The sequence below is a fragment of the Lepidochelys olivacea genome, assembly GCF_965140295.1.
Source record: "Lepidochelys olivacea isolate rLepOli2 genome assembly, chromosome: 6".
Taxonomy (NCBI): domain Eukaryota; kingdom Metazoa; phylum Chordata; order Testudines; family Cheloniidae; genus Lepidochelys; species Lepidochelys olivacea.
This window is the reverse complement of record NC_140416.1, coordinates 8,869,246-8,896,996: the sequence shown is the minus strand read 5'-3', so window position 1 is coordinate 8,896,996 and position 27,751 is coordinate 8,869,246. Positions and strand designations below refer to the sequence as shown.

At 53.6% G+C, this 27,751-nt stretch overlaps 1 protein-coding gene across 4 annotated transcripts; it reads right to left on the bottom strand.

The window, feature by feature from the left end:
• Positions 1–224: 224 nt before the first annotated feature.
• On the bottom strand, positions 225–26,773 carry SLC43A3 (solute carrier family 43 member 3). Of its 4 annotated transcripts, none has more exons than XM_084631581.1 (13): positions 26,700–26,773; positions 16,911–17,149; positions 16,204–16,333; positions 11,043–11,089; positions 10,019–10,095; positions 6,968–7,060; positions 4,555–4,694; positions 3,728–3,873; positions 2,580–2,762; positions 1,753–1,872; positions 1,431–1,617; positions 1,064–1,187; positions 225–761 (listed from the first exon to the last, which is right to left on the bottom strand). In XM_084631581.1, exons 1-13 carry the CDS (start codon positions 26,747–26,749, stop codon positions 552–554), a joined length of 1,746 nt encoding a protein of 581 aa, XP_084487707.1. In that variant the 5' UTR covers positions 26,750–26,773; the 3' UTR covers positions 225–551. The 4 variants fall into 4 exon arrangements, with proteins under 4 accessions (XP_084487707.1, XP_084487706.1, XP_084487708.1 ...); XM_084631580.1 differs by having other exon boundaries at positions 26,608–26,762; XM_084631582.1 differs by lacking the exon at positions 26,700–26,773 and adding an exon at positions 25,521–25,614.
• Positions 26,774–27,751: the final 978 nt, after the last annotated feature.

Here is a 27,751-nt window from a genome sequence, read left to right as displayed (position 1 = left end):
TACGCCATACTGGAGCCTCCTGCGGGGGGTGGGGGGGGGGAGAGCGCTGTGGGAGGTTCAGGCAGTCAGACAAGATGGGCACAAGCCGGGCAGAGTGGGCCAGGGGCCTCCAGTGACCTCTGGAGAAGGTTAAATGCAGATCTGGATTAGTTCCTCGTTAGCATTTATGTGATTTCAGGGAGGAAGGCGCTGGGGTGTCCTGCTCCCTCGCTTTTACAAAGAAGCACAGAAATAAATCTCTGTAATAAAAGAGAAGGAAATAGGGGGGATTGAAATACACCCTGTCAATAAGGGGAACTAGAATACACCTCCCATCCCCCTCCCTCCGCCACGCACCCTGGGAGCAGGGAGAGGGAAAGGCTGGATTTATACCAACTGAGCTATACAAAAACTTAGAAAATCAAGTATCTGTAAAAATAACCCATTGTGACTCCCCACCCTGCCACTGGAGAGGAGTGAGTGTATGGCTGGAGCAGATGGTGACAATGCTGGGCTGGAGGGACACAGCTGGGGACTGGCTGGGGCTCAGGTGCACTCCTAATTCCCTTTCCTCATTCCCTTTTGGGCGGGAGGAGCCCTTGAAGATTCCTGCTGGGGGTGGGGGGTCTGATGGATGACTCCACACCAGCCTTGGCCAGGGTCAGGGGGTGTGAGTCAACGTGTTGCTTTTTCTGCTCCCTCTCCCGGTGCTGGTACTCCCGCAGCACCACCAGTGGGCTGATGAAGGCCAGGAGGATGACGATGATGAGGCCAATGTTCACCTGGATGGGAAAATCAGGTTCTGAACAACACAGAAGTGGGGTGTCAATAAAGTTCCCCAGGTCCTGTATGGGGCACCCCCCCGTCTCTCACTGCAGGGTGTTGATAAAGTTCCCCAGACCGGGCATTCCCCGTCTCTCACTGCAGGGTGTTGATAAAGTTCCCCAGGCCCCAGACAGGGCATTCCCCGTCTCTCACTGCAGGGTGTCGATAAAGTTCCCCAAGCCCCGACGGAGCACTCCCTGTCTCTGACTGCAGGGTGTCAATGAAGCTCCCCAGGTTCCAGATGGGACAGGACACTCACATAGAAGGGGTCATCGCTGAGTGGTCCCTTGATGAGTGCGAAGCAGGGGTACTGAAGGAGTGACACCACGGCTGATATACCCATCACCAGCCCATACAGCTTCCCAAAATGGTCCAGGGGGAACCTGTGGAGAGCCGACCCGGGGGGGCGGCGGTAGGGGAGGAGGGTGTTACAGATGCAGGGGGCATTGCTGTGAGACAGGCCAGAGGCATACCCTGCCCCACTGCCAATGGCTGGGCATCTCTGTGCCCTGCCATCCCTCCCCTCCATTTCCTTTCCTCCACCCCAGCTCTGCACCCCTGCCCCTTTCTGCCCCCTCCATGCCTAGGATCTTCCCTCCCGCAGCCTGTGCCCCGAGGTGACTCACGCGATGGCCAGGAAGGCGGCATTGCCCCCGTACAGGAAGGAGCGGCTCAGCACCTGCAGGACGAAGGTGGCGTACTGCACCGGCAGCACTGGCATGGAGGCACACACCGAGAAGGCCACGCACTGCAGCACCGTCACTGCCAGCGACAGGACGCAGGAGTGCAGGTCCGCCAGGGAGTCTGAGCCACCTGAGAGACAGGAGACACACTGGCAAGGGGCAAGGGAAAGGCATGGGGCACTGGCTGCGGGGAAGCTCGCAGCACCGGGAGGAGCAGCAGTGGGCAGAGCTGGGTCCAGCAGCTGGTGATGGATGGGGTGATTACCTTTGGCACTGCCATCCTTGCTCTTCCCACGTTTGTGCCGGTCTAAGATGAGCCCGTTCCAAGGGGCGCACAGGACCCCACAGAGCTGGGTGAAGGCGAAGGCATTGGTGTAGGTGCTCACTGGGAACAGAGACAGGCAGCAAGACATAATGCTTGAGACTCCACCCCGCATGCTCTGCTCACTTCCTGATCCACTGGACGGGAGGATGGCTTGCATTGGCCAGGCACTCCTGGGTCCCGCACCCAGCCCTGGGTGACCTTGGCTAAGCAACTGCCCCTCCCCCTGCCTCAGTTTCCCATGCATGACAATAGTACCAAGCTCATCAGGTCACTCGAGACACTGGGCAGGAAGGGCCAAGGTTTGTACTTGTTCCAGCCTCCCTCCCCTCCTCTGAAGCCTACCCCATTCTCCCCTTCAGTTATCCTCAAACCATCCATACCAATAAGTACAATGCATTCATCAGACAGTAGGGGGAAGAACTGCCCAGCTCAGAGACATCGCTGCCTACCCAACCTTACCTACAAAATCTCTCTCCATCCCACCTGTTCTATTTCCTCCCTGGTTCACTCCATCATCTCTCTCCATCCCTGCCTGCTCCATTACCCAATCTTTCCCTCAATCATCTCTCCATCCTTCCCTCTACCATCTCTCTCCATCCCCACCTGCTCCATTCCCCCGTCTTTCCCTCAATCATCTCTCTCCATCTCTGCCTGCTCCATTGCCTCCATCCTTCCCTAGACCATCTTTCCTCCCCCTCTGCCTGCTCCATTGTTCTGTTCTCCCCCTTCCCCTGTACCCCCGCTGTGGTAGGCCAGGTGCCCCGTACCTAGCGTGGTGTCATGGGCAGCCAGGTGCTCCAGCATGGGGTTGAGGGTGCCGATGAAGAGGTAGTGCCGCAGCTGCATCACCGACAGCCACATGAGGTGCCAGAAGAAGAGCTTGGAGAAGACACAGGCCCGGAAAGACATGGCAGGGAGCTCTCCGTGGCCTGGCCCGGCCCCTGACTCTCCTGGGGATGGACACAGTGCACTCAGTATTAGCCCTAGATCTGGAGGTGGGGTGGGGTGGGGGGGAGCCCACACCCGGAGGGGGTGTAGTTTCAGAGTGGGGGCCCATGCCTAGGCGATCCAGAAAGACAGGGACGCTGCAGGGGGCCTGAGGGGAGCAAGTGACCTGAGGCTGTGAAGGCTGGAAAGAGAATGAGGAGGGAGAGTAGGGATCAGCTCCCGGCCCTGCTGGTTCACCCCACCCAGCCCAGGTGGCGGTGGCTGTCCATCCTGGGATCTTCCACAAACCATCCCCCAACCTCCCCCGCGGGCTCCTGTGGTCAGAGGTGCCTGCCTAGGAGAGGGCCGACCCCAGGGAGCCCAGAAATACGCCTGCATCTGGGCTGTGGCTCTGCTGCCCTGGAGGGGGCACCTCCAGGGGACGCTGTCTGCCCGGGGAACAAGAACAAAGGGCTGAGGTGGAGGTTAAGGGCGGGGGGGGGGTGTTAAATGTGGGCTGTTGGGAGCTGGAGTCTCCCCTGAACTGGGCCAAAAGCAGGGTCAGAGGGCTCAGGGCTGCCCAAGCTGGCCCCTGTTTTACCTTTCCGTTCTCTCCAGATGTCGCAGCACTGGCTAGTCACTGCAGAGGCTGGGGGGGCTGCCCTGCTCCCTTTGGGGGCACAAGGCTCTCCTCGCACCCATCTCAGATGGAGTCACTGAGGGAGCTCATGGCATGAAGCAGAGGTGCTGAAGTCTCTGAGGTTTGGGCCCCAGAGGCAATGGCTTACCCCAGTGACAGAGTGAGAGCCTAAAGGGGGGTGGTCCTCCAGGGACTGTCCCAGAGCACCAGGCCTGTGGATCTGTGGGGGGCTCATTGGAGGCCATGGGTGCTGCAGGGGCAGAGGGGATTTTGGGGGCATTTCTTGGGTGGGGCCCCAGGAGACAGAGGAGGAATTTGTGGTGGTGGTGGGGACTTCTCCAACCCTACCTTTGCCCATGATGGCTTTGCTGGCATCAGCACCTCCTGGGCCCACCTCCAAGCACGGGTCGCTGGGCTCGTGGGCTCCATCGCCCAGGCCTGGCCGCTGCTCCTCATGGGTATGGTACGAGCACCCCTGCCTCTGGCACCTCAGCCTGTGGGCACAGCAAGCCAGTCACTGTCCACCACAGCCCAGGGCATGGGCAGAGACAGCACCCACCCAGGCCCACCACTAGGACCAGCGACCCCCATGTAAGAGCCAAGGCTCCCCAGCACCCGCCAGTGCTCACCTGCAGGATGGGAGCAGCCCCGAGGTAGCATGGCTTGGGGGCCAGGGGAGAATTGCTCCCAGGGGTTCGGCACTGGTGCTGCCAGGACTGAGCCCCATTCACCCAGCAGAGCCCATTCCCTGAGGGAGGGCAGCAAAGGTGCAGTGGAGTTATGAGACAGACTGCGATGGAGGCATCCATGGGAAGCAGATTGGGGGGCACAGAGCCCAAATGGGGGACAGAGAGGTCCACAACAGACAGATGCGGGGGTGGAGGGGCTTGGGGGAGGCAGAAGTGGGGACAAAGAGGTGCATGGGACACAGATGGGGAACGGACAGCGCAAAGACACCTATTGGAGGCAGATGAGGGGTGATGGGGCCCATGGGGAGCAGAGGGGCCCACAGGAGGCAGATGGGGGATGGAGGGACCCATGGGGGGCAGAGGGACCCAGGGGAGACGGGGGGGGGGGTAGATGAAGGGACCCAGGGGAGGCAGAGGGGCCCACGGGAGGCAGACGGGATGGAGGGACCCATGGGGGGCAGATGGTAAGGGTGGAGGGTGACTCACCCATATGTGTATCCTGGGGGCAGCGGGTAGGGGATGTGCCACCTAGGCATGAGGAAGAAGGTGCGGGTCAGGTGCCAGGCACTGCAGGCCGAGAGGAAGAGGAACATGTCTCGCAGGGTCAGGCCTTGCTCGTACATCAGCTGGGGGCGGAGCAAGTTGTCAGCGGTTGCATACGGGGCCAACCTAGACTCAGTGACTTGTATTGTTCTTAGGCTGGCTCCCAGAGGCTGCAGCCAGGATCGGGGCCCCCATTGTGCCAGGCCCTGCACAGACACATAGCAAGGGACATCCTGTGCCTTGAAAAACTCAGTCTAAACAGATAAGGGGAAACTGAGGTATGGGGAGGGGAAGTGACTCAACCTGCCCCCTGAGTCAATGACAAGGCCAGGAATAGCTCCCACATGGCCTGATTTCCAGACCCGTCGTTTAACCACATCCACACTTCGTCCTGCCCTCATCCCAACAGCCCAGCACCTGTCTGCCCCTGAGTGGCTCAGGTGCCCTTCATACATTTCAGCACAGGGCTGGAAGATCATCACAGGATTATTATGTATGAAGGGGCAGACAGGTGCTGGGCTGTTGGGATGAGGGCAGGACGAAGTGTGGATGTGGTTAAACGACGGGTCTGGAAATCAGGCCATGTGGGAGCTATTCCTGGCCTTGTCATTGACTCAGGGGGCAGGTTGAGTCACTTCCCCTCCCCATACCTCAGTTTCCCCTTATCTGTTTAGACTGAGTTTTTCAAGGCACAGGATGTCCCTTGCTATGTGTCTGTGCAGGGCCTGGCAAAATGGGGGCCCTGATCCTGATCCCAGCAGAGAGAAATGGGGTACTGGAACCTGAAGACTTGGAGGCATAGGGGCCACCTGGCCTGGTGGGGGGCACCCAGCACACTAAAAATGCACCACCAGGGGCAGAGCACCTCAAGGCCTCTATGGAGATCAGAGCCACCCTGCACTAGGTACTGTAATCCAGAAAGAAAAGGAGGACTTGTGGCACCTTAGAGACTAACAAATTTATTTGAGCATAAGCTTTCGTGAGCTACAGCTCACTTCATCGGATGCATTCAGTGTAGCTCGTGACAGCTTATGCTCAAATAAATTTGTTAGTCTCTAAGGTGCCACAAGTATTCCTTTTCTTTTTGCGAATACAGACTAACACGGCTGCTACTCTGAAACCTGTAATCCAGAAGGAGACAATTCCTGCCTCGGTGAGCCAATGCCATCTACATGGACAAAGGGCAGGAGGGGACACTGAGGCACAGAGAGGGGGTGGGACTGGCCCAAGGTTAGAGCAGGAGATAGAAGCCAGGTGTCCTGAGGTCCAGCTCTGTGCTCTCTCCACTGGGCCACACTGTCTTTCTACTCTCCTGGCTACGGACAGCCCCAGTCCTGCTACACACACCAGTGGTTTTCTCTGGTACCCTTGCTGGACTAGAGCTGACTTGCAGCCCAATGTTGCTCCCTCAGAGGGGCAGCTGGGGCTGGGCGCTGGCTGAGCTCAATCCTGCACAGGTGAGGCCAGTCTGGGGAAACAAGAACACAGTGCAAACCTCAGGGGGTGTGCAGGAAGGGTGATAAGAACCTGAACATTTGCATGTCACAAGGTTTAGGAGGTGGCTGTATCTAGAGAACTCCTTGCTTAAATGGATCCCAAACGTGCACATTTAACCCTGCCCTCGGCCCCCATGCAGCAGAGCTAATTTTGATACAATGCAAATTGGCACATGGGTGCTAAGACAAAACAGTGCTTAGACAATGCAAGAGCTGCAAGCTTAACTCTAGCAGCTGCCTCTTGTCGCTGGGCCAGCCAACATGAAACTCACCCCAGCGCTACCAGGTCAGGGGTTTTGAGGGGAACCCCAGAACACACCCAGCATTCCCCCTGGTCAGCTGTCTCCCTCTGGGGAATCCCAGAGCAGGCCCCACATTCCCAGGGTCTCTGGGGGGATCCCAGAGCACATCCCACATTCCCAGGGGCTCAGGCCTCTTCCTCTGGGGGCTCTCAGAATACATCCCACGTTCCCTGGGACTCAGGCATCTCCTTCTGGGGGACCCCAGAACACTCCCTGCATTCTCCAGGGCTCAGCTCTCTCCCTCCGGGGGATCCCAGAACACACCCTGCATTCCTAGGGTGTCTGGGGGGATCCCAGAGCACTTCCTACATTCCCAAGGGCTCACCCTCTCCCTCCGGGGGGATCCCAACCCTCCAGTTGCTGGCTAACTCCATCACTGGTGGGACCCGGGACCTGCCAGATCCAGATTGATGACAGAGGAGACATTATCTGATATTGTGACACTCAGGCTGGGGTTTCCAGGAGGTGTTCTGACCCACTCCTCCCACCCTCCCTATTGCTCTTTCCTCCAGCCACCTCCTCTCCCCCCGTCCCAGGAGCTAGGGCCCAGGGGCTCACCTTGACCACTAGGAAGACGGCGGAGGACGAGTCGAAGGCCCCATTGTAGAGGGTGATGATGGTTGAGCGGTGCTTCCCAAACAGGTTCCCCACCTGAAGGAACGATACACCCCCACACCCAATCAACACCACCCCAAGGGCACCCCAGTCCTGCCAGGCCACAGGAACCATGGGATGGGGGCTGATTGAGCACTGTGGGGTCTGGGACCCACAGGGAGCTGGATGTGGGAGAGTGGCACCATGTGGCCTGGGGTGCCTAGGGAGCTGGGCTGCGGGCTCCTGCAGGGTCAGGGTTTCCCCAGGAGGCTGGGATGTGGGAGTGGCACTATGGGGTATGGTGTCCCTGTGGAGTTGGTCTGAGGGGGGCACTGTGGGGTTGGAGATCTCCCAGGGAGCCAGGCTGGGGGTGCTATGTGGGCTGGGGTCTCTGGGGATCCAGGCTGAAGGAGGGCCTTTTCTCTGCCTCCATTACTCAACTGGCAGCTGTTCTGGCAGGGCAGCTGGAGCTGGGGGCATCTGCTCCCATGAGGACGCCCTCACCCCCAGCTCTCTGCTTTTCTGTGGGGGGCTCTGATTCTATATACTATATATAAGTGGGATTTTGATTGGATTCATGCTAACACAAAAAAAGAACAAAACAATCATTTGTGGCCCTTGCTGACAGTGATTTTGTCCCCGTTTCTGAAGTTTTCACACTTCAAGTGTAATTAATTTTTTTCAGAGACTTTCAGTTGCTGGAGACAGGGGTGTGAATTGGTGGCACTAATCACCGTTTTCTGGCTGCTAATGGTAGTACTGCACAGTGCTTTATTAGTATTGTGTGAACCTCCCTTCAACTGGATGTCACGTTCGAGAAGGAACGCTAAAGTTAGAAAGAGAAAACACTAAGCAAGCTACCCAAATGTACAAACTATTTCTCTGCTAGTACGGCTTCTAAATCAGCTTCCAAAGATACCAGGTCAGATTACTCCAAAAATGATTATCACAGTGAAGCTATGGCTTTGAACTTCTTCCCTCAGGAGAGGGCAAAAGAAAAGTTAAGCATTCCTGAAATCCAGACAAATGTCATGATGAAAGAGAAGACCCACTTTTCCTTCCACCTGTCTGAACAGAAGGTGGAGAGACGAGTCGTGATAAGGAGGATAAAGTCGCCATTAAGATAAACTAAGATCTGGATAAATGGCCTTTGATAATGGAGGAGTTTTGCATGCAGTGTATGGAGGAAGGTCGGCTCTATTTTTGAACTGCATCCTGGAGGGAAGTTTTAAGGCTTATTGTGACAATTGAGCTTCTCGCTGAATATGGTTTAGCATTTAGAGGAAGGAGGGACATTATCGGCTCTCCTGAAAATGGAAATTATCAAGGTATTCTTGAAGCTATTGCCCGAATATGATCTGTGTCTATGTGAGTGAGTTAAACACAATGGAAACATCCTACTTGTTGAAAACAATCTGTGATGAGTTCATTGAGCCAATGGGATGTAAGGTTTTGGAATTCATTGTAAGTGAAGTCAAAGAGGCGAAATACTACTCTTTGATCACAGGTACAACTCCTGCTATCACTCATGTTGGACAGTTATCTGTCATTTTCCGATATGGCTTGCTCATATCTGGCACTGTGTGTCTCGTTGGGTTTATACCCATCAAAAGCCACACAACAAAGTCGCTCTTCCAGCCCGCAGACCCTTTATTGGACACAAACAACACTGCTATTGAAAACTGCAGAGGTCAATCCAACGATAATGCAAGTTACAGGGCTGGAAAGTATGAAGGTCTTCAAGCTCAGATCAAAAGACTAAGCTCACTAGCTGGGTACGTGTCACACACAGCTCATCTCTGAACGTAGCTGGAACGTGTAGCATTGATGCATGCACGAAAGCCATAAACTTTCTCTGTTTTGTTCGGAAACAGAAACGTTTTTGTTTTGCAGCATCGCCCAGGCGATGGCAGCATCTGTGCAAGAAGCTGACCAAGAGTAAACAAGTAACTCTCCTTGTCCTGAAAACCCTGCCAGATACAAGCTGGTCCTGTCAGGCTGAATCTTGTAAAGCAATTGTAGTGAACCGTGAGGACATTCAACATTGTTTCAAAGAACAATGGACAACGCCGAGGAAAAAAGTGAAACTCAAAGGAAAGCGCAACCACCTGCACCTTATGAGTACCCTATGGAATGGGATATTAGAAAGGTTGGACAAAATTAGCCTAAGGATTCAAAAGCCAGGCCTGGGTCTTGTCATTGCTGTTCATTTGCTGCCTTCCTTGCAAGAATTCACCACAAGCTTCCGATCTCAGTTTGACTATTTTGAGATGCAAGCGAAAAGAATTGGGAAGTGAAGGTGATGAGTCCTACATGCAAACCACAAATGTTCTGTAACCCAAATACTTCCAGATGGCAAAGTGAGGAAGGAGGAAATCGGAAGTTGAGTGCTGTTCTCCTCTCCTTCACCAGCTAAGTTGAGAACTGAAAAGAAGAAGTGAACGTTGTGCTGAACTGTAATGCATGCCAGCACTACTCAGCGCTTACCCAAATGATTTAAAGCCTCAGCTTATCCCCAAAATGGATCAATTTTCAGCATTTATAAGATACTGTGATGTGCAGGGTGAGTATGCTCCTGAAATCATCACATTTTTGCACGACCAAGGTCTGAGTAATGTCTTCCTGACTGTTTGCATCATGTTGAGGCTGTATTGGACTGTGCCCATTGCCAGCTGCGGAGCAGAGCGAGCGTTCTCAAAGCTTACCTTAATACTCAAAGCTCAGGGGGAGAGATAGCTCAGTGGTTTGAGCATTGGCCTGCTAAACCTAGGGTTGTGAGTTCAATCCTTGAGGGGGCCATTTAGGGATCGGGGGCAAAAATTGGGGATTGGTCCTGCTTTGAGCAGGAGGTTGGACTAGGTGACCTCCTGAAGTCCCTTCCAACCCTGATATTCTATGATTCTATGAATACAAAAATGTCTTCTGCCAATGATGGCAGAAGCAAAGCCCAGAGCTGAACGGGCTGCATTTTGCACATTGCCATTGCCCAGACGGAGCGGGGTGGGAGGGTCAGACCTGCATGTTGGTGAGGATGAGGAGGATCCCACCAATGGAGAGCAGACACATAGCCGGGAAGAGGATCAGCGCAGTGGCTGCAGGAGACACACAAGCACCACATGTCAGGGAGCTGCACACCACAGACACGTACCATACACCGCACACACCAAGGCACCAGGCACGCACACAGACAGCAAGTGCAACACACACACAGGGACATACACTATCGGGCTTTTTAACAAGCCCCAGTGAGTGTGACACACACACACATGCACAATCATGAGATATAACAATTCCTTGCGAGTGTAGCACACACACACCCATCTGGCCTCAACAAACCCCAGTGAATGTACACACACACACACACACACACAGAGTCAGGTCTCATAACAAGATGCAGCGTAACACACACATGCACACACACAAAAGTAGGCCTCATAACAAGCCCCAGCGAGTGTCACACCCACACCCACACACCCTGTCGGGCCTCCTAACAAGCCTCAGCGAGTGTCACACACACAAAATTGGGCCTCATAACAAGCCCCAGTGCGTGTCACACATACACAGACCCTGTCGGGCCTCGTAACAAGCCCTAGCAAATGTCACACGCACACACACACACACACACACTGTCAGACCTCATAACAAGCCCCAGCGAGTGTCACACACACACACACACCCTGTTGGGCCTCATAACAAGCCCCAGCTAGTGTCACAGACACAGACACATCTGTCAGGCCTTGTAACAAGCCCCAGCGAGTGTCACACACACAGACACAGAGGTAGGTGGCCAGCCACACTCGCCCAGAGGGGACTCCAAGTGACGGTGGCTCAGGACTGACTCTCTCTGCCCAGAAGGAGGCAGAGCTGCGCCCAGAGCCCAATCATAAGCGGAGACAGAGTTACCGGCCCAGTGGGGGTGCTCCTACACTGAAGGGCTGGGTCCCCCCAGTGCTGCCATGAGGGTGCTTGGTGCCCCAACCCCAGCTCAGGTCATCAAGAGGTACCCTGCCCCATTGCGCCCCACATGCAGAGGCCTCACCTGCTGTGGAGAAGGCAATAAGCAGCGTGCCGCTGGTGTAGAGGGATCTGAAACACACATACACAGGGCTATGCTGGGGGAGCGACCGGGGGTGCGGGGCAGAGGACACCCCCTCCCCACTGTGGCTCCTGTCCCACATGAGGAGGCTGCAGCTCCCATCACAGCTCTGGGGATGGGGGGAGTAAGGGAGGGGCTAACTGAAGGCAGTGGTGGAGTAGACAGTGGGGGAGCTAGACACTTGGGGTGCAAGGGGGGCAGGGAGAGGGAGTGGAAGGAAGAAGGAGGACAGGGAAGGGGTGATGGTGGGGGTGGGGGACAGGGAAGGATGGGGGACAGAGGCAGGATTTAACCCCACAGTCAAGGCGGTGGAGGGCAGGAGACAGGGCTGGGAGGGGGGCCCAAGTGAGCCAGGAGCCGCAGGCTGGAAGCTGCAAACACTGGTTGTACCCCAGGGGATGCTGGGAGCAATAAAAGCGGGTTGGCTGTGCACGACAAGGGAAGGGACGGAACAGGTGACACTACGTGGTGGCTGGGGCAGAGCTGGGTTGGGGTCAGGGGGCTATTGGTGGGTGTTGGCAGCTGGGGCACAAATGGTCACAGCATGGCCCTGGACACTGGGGCTCAGGCCAGTCAGCTTGTCTGCACCTGGGATACTGACCCCAGTACTGCACCGCTCTAAAGAGTGAAGAACCGGGTCCCCCAGGGAGTTACCCTGGTCTCAGGACAGCCAGGAATGGTACAGCCTGACTGGTTAATATACCTGGGCAGACCTGCCCTCAGTTAGTGCCCTTCCTGAATGGGATAGATAGATGGCTAGATGGATGGGGTGCTTGTAGACAGATGGATGGATGGATGGATTGGGTGTATGTAGATGGATGGATAGATGGATGGATGGGGTGTATGTGAGTGGAGGGATGTATGGGATGGATGGATGGATGGATGGATGGGGTGTATGTAGATCGATCAATCAATGGAGGCTATGTCGATGGATGGATGGATGGATGGATGGATGGATAGATGGATGGAAGTGGGGGTTGTATGTCAATAGATGGATGGATTGGGTGGGTGGGTGGGGTGTATGTCAATAGATGGACGGATAGATGGATGAATTGGGTGAATGTGGATGGATGGATGGATGGATGGATGGATGGATGGATGGATGGATGGATGGATGGAGGGAGTGTATGTTGGTGGATGGATGGATGAGGTGTATGTGGATGGATGGATGGATGGATGGATGGTGTTAGGACATAGATATTCAGGCCTGTTTGCAAAGGCCTATACTTTAAGAATGTAGGTATATGTTTATCATTTAGCTAGTTATAGAGGTATAAAAGAAAGAATCAAAATCACTGTCTGACTGTATAAGGCCTTTTCTCACTGTGACAGTCTGAGGCCCTGTTCTTAGGCTAAGGCCTTTGGCTAAGCAGCAGAGGCAGCCATAAGCTGGGAAGCGAACGGTCACATCCTCACATTCCAAACCAGTCACATTGAAATAAGGTGCTATTGGGCTGTTGGGAATACAATCCTGTCCTGATTGTGCCTATCACCTCCAGAGAAAGGGAAGTGCCTAGAAGGCACTTTTAAAAAAGGGAAGAAGGAGGATCCTGGGAACTACAGGCCAGTCAGCCTCACCTCAGTCACTGGAAAAATCATGGAGCAGGTCCTCAAGGAATCCATTCTGAAGCACTTAGAGGAGAGGAAAGTGATCAGGAACAGTCAGCATGGATTCACCAAGGGCAAGTCATGCCTGACTAATCTAATTGCCTTCTATGACGAGATAACTGGCTCTGTGGATGAAGGGAAAGCAGTGGACATGTTGTTCCTTGACTTTAGCAAAGCTTTTGACATGGTCTCCCACAGTATTCTTGCCAGCAAGTTAAAGAAGTATGGGCTGGATGAATGGACTATAAGGTGGATAGAAAGCTGGCTAGATTGTCGGGCTCAACGGGTAGTGATCAATGGCTCCATGTCTAGTTGGCAGCTGGTATCAAGTGGAGTGCTCCAGGGGTCGGTCCTGGGGCCAGTTTTGTTCAATATCTTCATTAATGATCTGGAGGATGGTGTGGATTGCACCCTCAGCAAGTTTGCAGATGACACTAAACTGGGAGGAGTGGTAGATACGCTGGAGGGTAGGGATAGGATACAGAGGGACATAGACAAATTGGAGGATTGGGCCAAAAGAAATCTGATGAGGTTCAACAAGGACAAGTGCAGAGTCCTGCACTTAGGACGGAAGAATCCAATGCACCACTACAGATAAGGGACCAAATAGCTTGGCAGCAGTTCTGCAGAAAAGGACCTAGGGGTTACAGTGGACGAGAAGCTGGATATGAGTCAACAGTATGCCCTTGTTGCAAAGAAGGCCAATGGCATTTTGGGATGTATACGTAGGGGCATTGCCAGCAGATCGAGGGACGTGATCGTTCCCCTCTATTCGACATTGGTGAGGCCTCATCTGGAGTACTGTGTCCAGTTTTGGGCCCCACACTACAAGAAGGATGTGGAAAAATTGGAAAGAGTCCAGCGGAGGGCAACAAAAATGATTAGGGGACTGGAACACATGACTTATGAGGAGAGGCTGAGGGAACTGGGATTGTTTAGCCTGCAGAAGAGAAGAATGAGGGGGGATTTGATAGCTGCTTTCAACTACCTGAAAGGGGGTTCCAAAGAGGATGGATCTAGACTGTTCTCAGTGGTAGCAGATGACAGAACAAGGAGTAATGGGGGAAGTTTAGGTTGGATATTAGGAAAAACTTTTTCACGACGAGGGTGGTGAAACACTGGAATGCGTTACCTAGGGAGGGTGGTGGAATCTCCTTCCCTGGAAGTTTTTAAGGTCAGGCTTGACAAAGCCCTGGCTGGGATGATTTAGTTGGGGATTGGTCCTGCTTTGAGCAGGGGGTTGGACTAGATGACCTCCTGAGGTCCCTTCCAACCCTCATATTCTATGATTCTATGTAAAAGGAAACTTAGTTTGACAGCATCCTGTCTGGCAAGAACTCACTTAACAATAGCTGGGATGTGAAATCCTCATTTCTTTCAGAGTAGCAGCCATGTTATTCTGTATCTGCAAAAAGAAAAGGAGTACTTGTGGCACCTTAGAGACTAACAAATTTATTTGAGTAGCTCAAATAAATTTGTTAGTCTCTAAGGTGCCACAAGTACTCCTTTTCTTTTTCCTCATTTCTTTGTTGTTCTATCCCCATTTCCCTATTGTTTGTCTGCATAATCTCTGTCTGGTTCTGTGATTGTTTCTATCTGCTGTATTATTCATTTTTCTGGGTGTAAACTAATTAAGGTGGTGGGATATAATTGGTTAAATAATCATGTTACAATATGTTAGAATTGGTTAATTAAATTTCAGTAAAATGATTGGTTAAGCTATAGCTAAGCAGAACTCAAGTTTTACTATATAGTCTGCAATCAGGAAGAAAGTGGGGGAATGGGAATGGGGAATGGGGGTGGGGGAACTAGAATCATGTTTTGCTAAGGGGGAGGAAATTGGAATCATGTTTTGCTAAAGGGGGAATGGGAACAGGGACACAGGCAAGGTTCTGTGTTGTCAGAGCTGGGAATGGGGACACTAAGGAAGGAAATTGGAATCATTGCTTGATGGAAGTTTACCCCAATAAACATCGAATTGTTTGCACCTTTGGACTTCGGGTATTGTGGCGCTCTGTTCATGCGAGAAGGACCAGGGAAGTGAGCGGGTGAAGGAATATGCCCCTAACAGATGGATGGATGGATAGGGTGTATGTAGATTGATCAATCAATGGAGGGCATGTCGATGGATTGATGGAGGGTATGTCGATGGATGCAGATCAATCAATCGATTGATGGAGGGGATGTTGATGGATGGATGGATGGGATGTATGTCAATAGAGAGATGGATAGACAGATAGCTGCCTGCATTCTTTCACCTCTCAGGCACGGATCAAGACCTCGGGAGGGCAAAGGCATGTGTCAGAGGCCCAGGCAGTGGGTGGCTAACCTTAGCCCTGTGGCAGGGCCTGGATCCCTAGGAGGGGGCTGGCTGAACCCTGCCAAGCACAGGGGGAGTGGATGAGCCCTAGTGGGGGCAGGTGGCACCTGGAGCCTTTTGCCTGGAGGCCAGTGGGTCCAGTTAGTGCCAGTACCCCCCACCTCATAGCCGGAGCCTCCTCCCCAGCCCAGGCAGCAGGCCTTTGCTTTGACTGCCATGGGCTCTGGGGCTGGCCCACAGCATCCTGGTGAAGGAGCTCACCTGAGCGGGAGGGACTGGAGCTGCAGAGCTCCCAGCAGAGCCCCAGAAGCAGCAGCCCCAGCTCTGCAGTGTGGACGGGTGAGGGAACAGCTTGTGGGTAAGCAAGCAGTGAGCACTTCCTTCTGGGCACTTGTGCAACCTTAGCAGTAGCCTGCTGGCCATGCTCTGGGGTGCAGGGGAGTTAGCCCAGAGCCAGCTGCACCAGTGCCCCGGGCCCAGTCGCATACAGGACCTGCTGACTTAGTCCCTGGCCAGTTAACAGATACTAACTCAGCCAAGGAGAAACAAATGAGCTGCAGGTTCCCTGGAGCCTTAAGGGCAAGGGACAGCTGGCAAACACCAGTCCCAGCTGTGGGGAGGGGCCTGTGCTGGGGGGGCTGACCCTGTGAAAGTGTGGAGGGGCAGGGTCTGTGAGGCTGGCTGCTACAGGCACTGATCTGTGGGACCAGGCAGGGCCGTGCTGGGCGGGAGTCAGATGGGCTCACTGGATAACCTGGGCTGGGCGTGGTCCCTGATTTTCACTGCATTGTGGGGAGAGCGAGGAAGAGAAACAACCAAAGAAAGAAAGAGTGGGGAGGGATGGGGATCCTGTCCTGGGGAACCTTCTCCCCTCCCCCCGACTCCATGGGGTTTATCCTACACACACACACTAGCCAGACTCATGGAGATGAGGCCTGGCTCCAGAGGGGAGAGCGCCCCATCCCCCACCCCCGGGTCCCCAGGGATCCTAGGGGAGGGGTTCCGGAGGGGATTCAGTTCATGGGGAAGGATCCAAGAGGAGGGTCCCAGTGGGGTGGGGTGGGACCCAGAGAAGGTCCTAGTGGAGGGGGCTAAGGGTCGCAGTGGGGGTGGTGCAGCAGCCCAGTGGGAGTATCCCACGGGGTGGATCCCTAGGCCCCACTCCCCCACACTCACATGGCCAGCAAGCGGGCTGGCAGAGTGCCAAAGCGGTCAAAGATGTAGCCGGTGGGGAAGGTCATGAAGTTGTTCATGAAGGAGCCGACAGTGAAGATGAGTGACAGCTGCTCGTCCTGTGCCCGGCAGTCTGGGGAGAACATGGCCTGAGACACTGAACTGACCAACCCACCCCCACAGCTCCCACATGCCCCTCATGGACTCTGACACCCCCCCCCACACACACCCCCTCCTGGATCCCAACACCCCTACAGGACCCTAACATGGATTCACCCCCAGACACGGACCCCCTGCCCTGACACCCCATCCCATCCCATACACACAGCCCCCACGCCCGCTACCCTCCCTCACACCATTCACTCATGGCCCCTCACATGCCCCCTCCTCCGCCACACCCATGGCCCAAGAGGGTGTCTAGGGGAAATGGGTGGCACTGGGCCAGAGGGGAGCTCAAGGTTGGGAACCAGAAAAGGAAGGAACCTTAATTTAGGGATATGCAAATGAGACAATGCATAGTCCTGAATATGCAAATAAGGGTGTTGCATTATTTGCATATCCTCATCAGCCTTCTGGCTCCGGTGCAGCACCTGAGATGGAGACATCACCCTATCCCCCCGACCCCTGCTTTGATGCCCCATCCCCCTCCAGCACTGCCCACTCCCCTGCAGCGCTCACCCCTGCCACTCTAGTGCTGCCCCCTGCCGTACCTGGGCCCTGCGTGCCATTGCCCGTGCCGTTAGCCGCTGGCACACACAGCTCCTCGAAGTAGTGCATGTCCTTGAGCACATAAACCAATGAGGCCCAGCCAAAGATGATGCCGGCAAAGCAAATGCATTCCAGCAGGCCTGAGAGCAGCGTGCCCAGCCGCTTGGCCAGCCCTGCGCCCTGCTCCTCCATGGCACCCTGTCCGCTTCCCTTCTGCTCCTGGGAGGGTCCCTTTCTGAGCCTGGAACCACAAAGAGACACTCCAGGAGGTCAACAGTTTGCAAAGAGAGCCCATGCCCGGTGCTGAGATGCAGCTGCTTCTGGGGAAGGGGGGGGATCAGATGTTCATACAGGGTTCCCCCACCCAACACTGAGATGCAGCTGCCTCGGGGGAAATCTATATCCTAATATGCGGGCTAGGAAAGACGTTGGTAAAGTACAGGTGAGGAACAGTCAAATGTAAGCATCCCGTTTAAACACAACACATGGAGGTAAGCAACTGCATATAGACAACATGCACAAGTGCTTATACACAGATGCTAGACATCGAAATACTAAGCTGGATGAACCTGAGTGCCTGGCATTAGTGTCAGTATCCCCCACCTGATATAACAGGCAGCACAGAAATTTGATGGAATGAGGATAATCCATGGGACACAAATACCAGGTAGGAGGGTATGAGAGAGCAGGTTGTGCTGGTGGGGGTGTGGCACTGTATGGGAAAGAAAGCAACAAGTCAAATAAAGTAAAAATCTTAAACTACTCAAACAGTTCTATGGAAACTCTATGGATAGAAACTCCATGCTTGAACAATGAAAGTAGAGCAATAGGGATATACTACCGAACATATGACTGTGAAATGCTCAAGGACATCAGGGAGGCTAAAATAACACAAAACCCAATAATAATGGGGATTTCAACTTTCCCCATATTGACTGGGTACATGTCACCCAAGACAGGATGCGGAGATAAAGTTTATAGACACCATAAATGGCAGCTTCTCAGAGCAGCTAGTCCTGGAACCCACAAGGGGAAAGAGGATTCTTGATTTAGTCCTCAGTGGCACACAGAATCTGACCTCGGGGTGAATACAGCTGAATCACTTGGTAATAGTGGCCATAATGTGGTTAAATTTTGCAGCCATGTAGGGGAGGAAATCCAAAAAAACCACCACACTCATACTTAACTTTACAAAGGGGAATGACAAAAATGAGGATGGTAGTTAGATGGAAATTAAAAAGAGTAGTGCCAAGGGTAAAACACCTGCAAGCAGCATGGAGATACTTACAAACACCATCCGAGAGGCTCAGACAAAACCCACCCCCCAAATCCAAAAAGATGGCAGGAGGACTAAACAGCGAAGTAATGGAGACTGCTAGAGGCAAAAGTAAGGAACAAAAGATGTATCCAGCTGGAACCAAAGAGAAATTGAGTGTGGCAAACTGGAATGAACCCTCTGGGAAACAGGCCAGCGCATGGGGGGAGGTCTTGTGAAAAATGCCACTGGATCCTCCATGCCCTTGGAAAGTTCAAGAGACCTTGGTAGCATTGGGATTAGCACTGACTGTGTGAGGACAGCACCCCCTACTGATCCTCTGCCCCGCTCCCTGCAGCACAGCACCCCCTAGCATCACACTGGGGCACTGGTGTCAGCACTGACTGTGCAGGGACAGCTCCCCCTCGTGAGCCCCTGCCCTGCTCCCTGAAGCACAGCGCCCCCAGCACTCAGGTCTGCACTGACTCTGAGGAGAGTGTGCCCTCTACCGAACCATTTGGGTTTCTCCCAGTCCCCCATCCCAGAGCTCCCCTGACTTAGTGGGAGGCCTGCAGGGTCAGAGTGAGTGTCACTTCCCCAGCGGAGATGTCTGTATTAGCTGCCACCTGCACAGAGCCAGGGGCAGATGGGTGTTGCAGACCCCAGGGCATGGCCACTAGTTAAGTCGAGGGGATGGAAGGCCATAAGGGTCGAGGAAGTCTCCCTGCTGTAGGCCTAAGGGCTTCTTGTCAACCACCCTTAATAGAACTCAGGCCTGGCTGGTTTGAGTAAGCTCTTTTGCTCTTAAAACAATGTTGCAGTTGTAGATAATGCCTCATAGTGTAAGGTTTGCTGACGCCAAGTTAAAGATAACAGGAGAGACAGCTACAAGGCCAGACAGGATGTTCTGGTTGTTTAAGTTGCTAGGAATGCTTGTTAGAGGTTGCAGGAAATAAACATTGTTTAACCCATATAAGGAAGGCAGAGTATTTGTGCAAAGCTTTGATTGGCTGATGTGTAGTGCAATAGCATTAAGGAATATAAAAGTGTGCGTAATGACCTGCTCTGATGTGCAGGATTTGAGATTTCTCTCCCTGTACCTTTCTTTGGAATTCCAAATAAACTTCTATGCTTCTCCACCCTGCTGTGTTTATTGGGTGACGCACACCGGGCAACGAACCCCTGCTGTTGTTTTGCCTCTGGGCACTGGGTGCTGGCAACATGGGGGATCAGTAGGGGACACGTGCTGAGCTCAGCGCAAATGAATGTGGCGGTGGGGAAAATGAGGGACATGGATCAGGGAACCAACAAAAGCCTCCCCCTCCGTCTTCCATGCTCCTCCCCCTCCTTCTCTCTGTGCCTCTTTGCCCAGCCTGGACTATGTTGGGGGCTCTGGCACTGTGCCGAGGCTGAGGCGGAGCCAGTCGGGTTACTCCCTGCCCCCCAGTGCCGAGAATCAGCTCCTCACCCTGGGCAGGCTGTGCTCTGGGGACGATAAGGGCCTGGCTGGTGCTGGCCGAGCGTGGGAGCCAGCGCCTTGGGTACTGGCAAGGACAATCCTGTCAGCAGGATTTTAATGCTGAGCTAGGAAGGACACCGGGGACACTCAGGGGCAGGGCCAAGGGCAGTGATTTATGACATCCCCAGGGGACCAGCTCCCTGGAGCCCCTTGGCAGGGTGACCTGGACTCAGCACTCCAGGACCCTGGTGGGATTATAGAGACAGAGCTGGAGGGCCAGAGGCAGAATGGCCCAGGGTCTAAATCACTAGCCTGCCGCTCAGGAGATTGGGTTCTAGTCCTACCCTCTGCTGGGCCTATGGGCAAGTCACTGCCCTGCTCTGTGCCTCTGTTTCCCCATCTGCCTTGTCTAATTGGAGTGTGAGCTCTTTGGGGCGGGGCCTGACTCTCACTATGTCTGTGCAGCACCTGGCACAACAGGGCCCTGATCTCAGCTAGGGCAGGGCCTGTCTCTCGCTGTGTGTCTGGGCAGTTTCTGGTGCAAAGGGGCCCAGATCTCACTTGGGGCAGGGCCTGTCTCTCACTGTGTGTCTGGGCAGCACCTGGCACAATGGAGCTCTGATCTCTGGGTGCTATTGAAATAGAAACAGCAGCCAAACGGCAGATGCCCGCAGAGCCCAACAAATTGTTCCCACTGAATCATTTACTCTGAGCATTTCCATCAGCCCCAGTCACAGGGGATCCGTCTGCAGGACTGTGACCAGGAGGCTGGTGGGAATCCAGGCAGGGCCACCCACACAGTGCAGTTTGTGATCCCCGTTTGGGCTCATGTGATGTAGCCATGTGGCACGAACACTGCAATCGCCAGCACCATGAGGACAGAACCGGTCTGGAAACTAGCTGTTAGTGTCAGCAGAGCCCCTGGGCTGTGTAAAGGGACCAGGAGCAGGGCGGGGCTGGAATGTGCTTCCATAGTGCCAGGGAGAGGAGTCACAGGATTCCCTGCTAACCACCCACCCATCGCCTCGCCCTTTATTTATCCCATATGCACCCACTAGCCTTCCACTCTTCTGTTCGTGTATTCCATCCGCACCTGCCAACCCCACACACTGCACCTGTCCCCTACTCACCCTCTGTCTATCCATCCAGCCCCATACACCTCATCTTTCTTCCCATCTATCTCCCGCCCTTCATATGATGGTCATTGTCACACTGTCTGACCACAGTATATACACCAGCGGGAAGGAAGAGGCAGGTGTATTCTTTAGATAGATAGATAGATATCCCAGCCCCTAGGTGACAGCCTTCCCCAGCTCTGGCCTCTAGACTGGGGGTGCACGGGTGACTCATTAATGGCACGTTGCTGTATTGAAGCCTGTTCCTCTCAGCTGTGGGTGGTGGGAAATGTTATAAATAATCATCTGCATTTCTATGGCAGCGCCACATGCCACTATCCAGGCGCTCCCCCCTCCCCCATGCATGGAGCCCCATCGCCATGGTATGTGCCTGCTCCCCAACTCCCCGAAGGGGAAACTCAGGCACAACCAGGGGCTGTCTCATTCCAGGCTACATACCCTGGAGCAAAGGCCAGATCCCCCTCAGCCCTGACCCTCATGCACCCTGTGTGAGTTGGCACGCATATGTGTGACACAACTGCCATGCAGCCTTTGTGAGATGTCACGCATGTGTGTGATACAACTGCCAGGCAGTGGGTGTGTGGTGTCATGTGTGTCATACAACTGCCATGCAGCCTGTCAGGTGTCACATGTGTCAGACTTGACTGCCGTGCAGCATGTGAGATGTCATGTGTGCGATATGACTGACATGCAGTGTGTGTGTGAGGTGTCACACGTGTGCAATGAGACCCTATGTAGCATGTGTGCAACACAACTGCCATGCAGTGTGTGTGCAACATGTCACATGGATGTGTGTGACATGACAACCAGGCAGTGTGTGTGTCATGCCCCCTTGCAGTATGTGCAACACAACCCTATGAAATGTGTATGTGCAATGTCACACGCATGTGTAACATGACAACTGTGCAGCCTGTGTGTGACCCAACAGCTGTGCAAAGTGTGTGGAGATAGATAGATAGATCCATCACTGACAATTTTTCAATCAAGGGGGGCCGGTTTCTAATGATTTGGGGGCAGGTCTCTGGCCTGTGTTATCCAGGAGGTCAGGCTAGATGATCACAACGTTCACGTCTGGCTTTGGAATCTATATGTGTGTAACACAGCAGCCACGTACAGTGCCTGACACCAACCCGTGCAGCATACATGTGCCATGTCACTTGTGTTACCTGACCTCTGTGCACCATGTGCACCTGGGATTGCTTGCTGTCACCACCAGGGGCCCTGCTTTTCCCCAGGGCAAATGCCCACCCAACTCGCAGCCCGCAGCTTTCCCTGCAAGGAGCAGCCTTCCAGCCTGACACAGCCCAAGAGACACAACGTGCATTGCCCTGGGGGAGGAATGGCAGTGTCGGGATCAGCTGGCTGCCAGCACCCCACTCCCTACGTGTGTCACTAGGCATCACTGCTCTCTGCCCTTGCACATGCTCCGAGCTAGACAGACACAAACCCAGGGGCATCCTCCCTACTTCCCAGGGAGTCTGAGATCCCACATATAGGGCAGGGACACTACCAGCTGCCCTGTCCCCATCTTCCCTGGCTGGGGCACAGGGTCAGCGAGCGTAACAGGGGTGGGGGCTGAAAGGGTGGAGGCACCAAGGCACTGACCATGGCCAGTGGCCTGGCTGCCCTGCTCCACCTGCAACCCAGCCCTTCCTTGGTGTCTCTCCCACTTACCTGATCATCTACCAACTCCATACATACCCCTCCATCTATCCATCCATCCGCAACACCCCATCTATCCATCCATCCGCAACACCCCATCTATCCATCCATCCAGTCATAGAATCCTAAAATACCAGGGTTGGAAGGGACCTCAGGAGGTCATCTAGTCCAACCCCCTGCTCAAAGCAGGACCAATCCCCAACTAAATCATCCCAGCCAGGGCTTTGTCAAGCCTGATCTTAAAAACCTCAAAGGAAGGAGATTCCACCACCTCCCTAGGTAATGCATTCCAGTGCTTCACCACCCTCCTAGTGAAAAAGTTTTTCCTAATATCCAACCCAGAACTCCCCCACTGCAACTTGAGACCATTACTCCTCGTTCTGTCATCTGCTGTCACTGAGAACAGTCTAGATCCATCCTCTTTGGAACCCCCTTTCAGGTAGCTGAAAGCAGCTATCAAATCCCCCCTCATTCTTCTCTCCCGCAGACTAAACAATCCCAGTTCCCTCAGCCTCTCCTCATAAATCATGTGTTCCACTCCCCTAATCATTTTTGTTGCCCTCCGCTGGATGCTTTCCAATTTTTTCACATCCTTCTTGTAGTGTGGGGCCCAAAACTAGACACAGTACTTCAGATGAGGCCTCACCAACGTCGAATAGACTCATAGAATCATAGAATCATAGAATATCAGGGTTGGAAGGGACCCCAGAAGGTCATCTAGTCCAACCCCCTGCTCGAAGCAGGACCAATTCCCAGTTAAATCATCCCAGCCAGGGCTTTGTCAAGCCTGACCTTAAAAACCTCTAAGGAAGGAGATTCTACCACCTCCCTAGGTAACGCATTCCAGTGTTTCACCACCCTCTTAGTGAAAAAGTTTTTCCTAATATCCAATCTAAACCTCCCTCACTGCAACTTGAGACCATTACTCCTCGTTCTGTCATCTGCTACCATTGAGAACAGTCTAGAGCCATCCTCTTTGGAACCCCCTTTCAGGTAGTTGAAAGCAGCTATCAAATCCCCCCCCCATTCTTCTCTTCTGCAGGCTAAACAATCCCAGCTCCCTCAGCCTCTCCTCATAACTCATGTGTTCCAGACCCCTAATCATTTTTGTTGCCCTTCGCTGGACTCTCTCCAATTTATCCACATCCTTCTTGAAGTGTGGGGCCCAAAACTGGGCACAGTACTCCAGATGAGGCCTCACCAATGTCGAATAGAGAGGAATGATCACGTCCCTCGATCTGCTCGCTATGCCCCTACTTATACATCCCAAAATGCCATTGGCCTTCTTGGCAACAAGGGCACACTGCTGACTCATATCCAGCTTCTCGTCCACTGTCACCCCTAGGTCCTTTTCCGCAGAACTGCTGCCTAGCCATTCGGTCCCTAGTCTGTAGCTGTGCATTGGGTTCTTCCGTCCTAAGTGCAGGACCCTGCACTTATCCTTATTGAACCTCATCAGATTTCTTTTGGCCCAATCCTCCAATTTGTCTAGGTCCTTCTGTATCCTATCCCTCCCCTCCAGCGTATCTACCACTCCTCCCAGTTTAGTATCATCCGCAATAGATGATACTAAATAGAGGGGAACGATCACGTCCCTCGATCTGCTGGCAATGCCCCTACTTATACAGCCCAAAATCCCATTGGCCTTCTTGGCAACAAGGGCAAACTGTTGACTCATATCCAGCTTCTCGTCCACTGTAACCCCTAGGTCCTTTTCTGCAGAACTGCTGCCGAGCCATTCGGTCCCTTATCTGTAGCGGTGCATGGGATTCTTCTATCCTAAGTGCAGGACTCTGCACTTGTCCTTGTGAACCTCATCAGATTTCTTTTGGCCCAATCCTCTAACTTGTCTAGGGCCCTCTGTATCCTATCCCTACCCTCCAACATATCTACCTCTCCTCCCAGTTTAGTGTCATCTGCAGACTTGCTGAGGGTGCAATCCACGCCATCCTCCAGATTATTTATGAAGATATTGAACAAAACCGGCCCCAGGACCCACCCTTGGGGCACTCCACTTGATACCGGCTGCCAACTAGACATGGAGCCATTGATCACTACCCGTTGAGCCCGACAATCTAGCCAACTTTCTATCCACCTTATAGTCCATTCATCCATCCATGCATCCGCATACAATATATCTGCATACACCCCTCTATCAAACTATCTGCATGCTCCCCATCTGTCTATCTGCAGATACTCTATCAATCTATCTGCTTACACCCTATCTAATCTATCTATCCCATGCACACCTTTCTTTCTTTCTTTCTCTTTCTTTCTTTCTTTCTTTCTTTCTTTCTTTCTTTCTTTCTTTCTTTCTTTCTTTCTTTCTTTCTTTCTTTCTTTCTTTCAATTCTCCTCTCTCCCTCTCTCTGTCCCCCATCCCCAGATTATCTGGGAACCTCCTGAACAGTAATGCCTTCCCATCTCTCCCCCCTTTGCGCCCCATGCCCTCCCCCCAGTGTCTGAGTCACTCATCCTTAGCAGCAGCCAGAGCCACCTACCCCTCCCCCTACATCACTCACGATGCATCTGTTTTCTCTTAGGCTATCTCTACACTAGCACTTTTGTCCGTAAAAGTTTGTCACTCAGGGGTGTGATAAAAAACACACCCCGACTGACATACGTTTCACCAGTAAAAGCGCTGGTGTGGAAAGTGCTGTGTCGGTGGGACATAGCTACTGCCGCTCATTGGCATTGGTTTAATTAGGCTGGCAGGAGACTCTTTCCCATGGGCATGGAGCGGCTACGTGGGAGACATTACATGGTGCAGCTGCTGCGATAAAGCTGTGCCGCGGGAAGGTCTGTAGTGTAGACACAGCCTGAGCCACGTCACCAGCTAAGTATTTCCAAAGCCCCCCACACCCTTGCCCCTCCCCCATCCACCCTTCCCTATGTTGTCCCCCAGGTGCCTGGCTGGGCACTTGCGAGATCTGGGGTGGAGGGTGTCAAGCAATGGGGCAGCAGATGGCAGGGGGGCAGCAGTGCCAGAGGGACACAGCCTACCTGACCCCTGCACAACCAGCATCCCCCTCCTCTGCTCTTGCCCCTTCTCCTGCAAATCTCTGGGCCCCTCCCAAAACAGATGGACGGGGAGACTCACCGTGGGTCACCAGCTCAGGAGCAGGGCTGTTTGCACCGGACTACCAACAGCATGAGAGCACAGCCAAGAAACTCCAGGGAACGCCCTCTCCTCCCTCCCCACTCTGTCCCTCTTCCCAGCTCCACCCCCGCCTCTGCCCCCTCCCAGGAAACAGACGTTGGACTGAGCACTCACTGCTCACACGCACACATGCTCATGCATGCACACACAGCACACACGGATACATGCACACACATGCACACACCCAGCACGTATACACATACACTCCACTCATACATGTACACACATGCACATACATGCTGCATGCACACACAACACGCACACTCACACACACACACGCAAACACACGCACTGTTGCAAATCCCTGCTACCTTGCCCTGCCCCCCCAACGCCCAGTTGCTCTCAGGGGCTGTCACAGGGCACTGTTGAAAAAGGGATTGTCCCTTTTGCACGTCACAACATAGTATCAGACACGGTCCACTGACCTACCCCTTCTTTCATCGCCATCAGGTGACAAAAAGTCCTCAGTACCACCCTTGTTCACCTGGTGTACCTTTGGCCCCAGCCCTCCATGCGGGGCAAGTTTATAACCCTTAGCCTCCTGGCTGAGGCAGACAATAGCAGTCTGGGGCTCCAGCCCTCTGGGCAGGGCAGAACAGTCTATATCAATGATCCCCGGCTGTAATGCCTAGTGGCAAGCACGGGGTGAGGGTAGGGATATCCAGTTCCATCCTACTCCACTGGGTTCCGACCAGTGCTTAATTTGTGACAGGGCTTGGCAGGGCTGAGCTCTAGCACCTCCGGGCTTGGCAGTTCACAGTCCCAGCCCCACTGGGCTTGGCAGTTCACAGCCCCAGCACTTCTGAGGTTGGCCGTTCATACTCCAGCACCTCTGGGCTTGGCAATTCACAGCCCTGGCACTTCTAGGTCTGCCGTGGCAGTTATGAACGTAAAAAAATTGCTTAAGCCCCAGCACCTCTTTCATTACAAATTACGCCCTGGTTCTGACCCAGGGTCCTGTGAAACCTCTAACCTGCTTAAGTATTTAAGCGTCGGCTCCCAATGCAGTCTCTGGGTCACTTCTTACCCTTGAGCCTTCCGCAGCTTTGTCTTCCCTGGGCAGCGGCTTGGCGTCTCCGTAGCTGGTGGATCCCCTGAAGGATAGTCTGGGATACCCACCTCAGCAATCTGGAGAGCTGACAGTTCTTCAGCAGGAGCCTGCAGCACATCCATCCTCCTCCTCAGCCAGCCCCGACTGAACTGACCAATTGCCTTTTATTTGTTCTCTCCACCAGGAGCATGCACAGCAGGGGCGAGCGGGCATGGCCTTCTCTGCCCAAAGTGATTTGTTAACCCCCTCCTGACCAGTGCTGGGTTTATACACCCTGTCGCACATCCTCTCCCTCAAGTTAGGGCCCGATGTTACCCCCTCTCACTCAGGAGAAGTCAGCATTCGCATGAGCCCTACCCAGATGATGAAAGACCTGGAACTCATAGGGCTGGAGGGAGAGGTACCACCTCTAACCCTGGCGTTGGTGTCCTTTGTGGAGTTAATGCACCGAAGGAGTGTGTGGTCAGTGATGAGTTGGAAAGGGCTCCCCAGCAGGTAATACCATAGGGCTTCGACTGCCCACTTGACTCCCAGGGCCTTTTTCAATTGTAGAATATTTAGTTTCATGGGGGAATAACTTCCTGCTTAAGTAAAGTATGGGATGCGCCTCCCCATCCCACTACTGGGATGGAACAGGACTGGTTCCTGACTCAACCGGCCCTTAAGGACCTGGAAGGCCTGTTCAGACTCCTTTGACCACTGTACTTTCCATGGCCAGGAGTTTTTTGTCTTTCTGTAAGGGGCGCAGCTAGGCGGCAAACTCGGGCACAAAGCACCTGTAGTAGCCAGTCAGCCAGAAGCACTGCCTCACCTGCCTTGTGGTCATGGGCAGTCTCTCAGGGCTTGGATCTTGTCCACAATCAGGTGTAACTGACCCTGTCCCACCATGTACCCTAGGTATGTTACCTCCCTTTGCCCTAGGTAACATTTAGCCAGGTTCACAGTTAGCCTGGCTTCCCCAAGTGTTTGCAGCACTGTGGTGAGGTGTCATAGATGGTCTTCCCAGCTGGTATTGTAAATCACAATATCAGCAACATAAGCCGCTGTGTACTGGTTATGAGTCATCATCATCAGGTCCTGTTCTCTCAGATGAAAGAAGGGTACCGTAACGTGGGTGGAC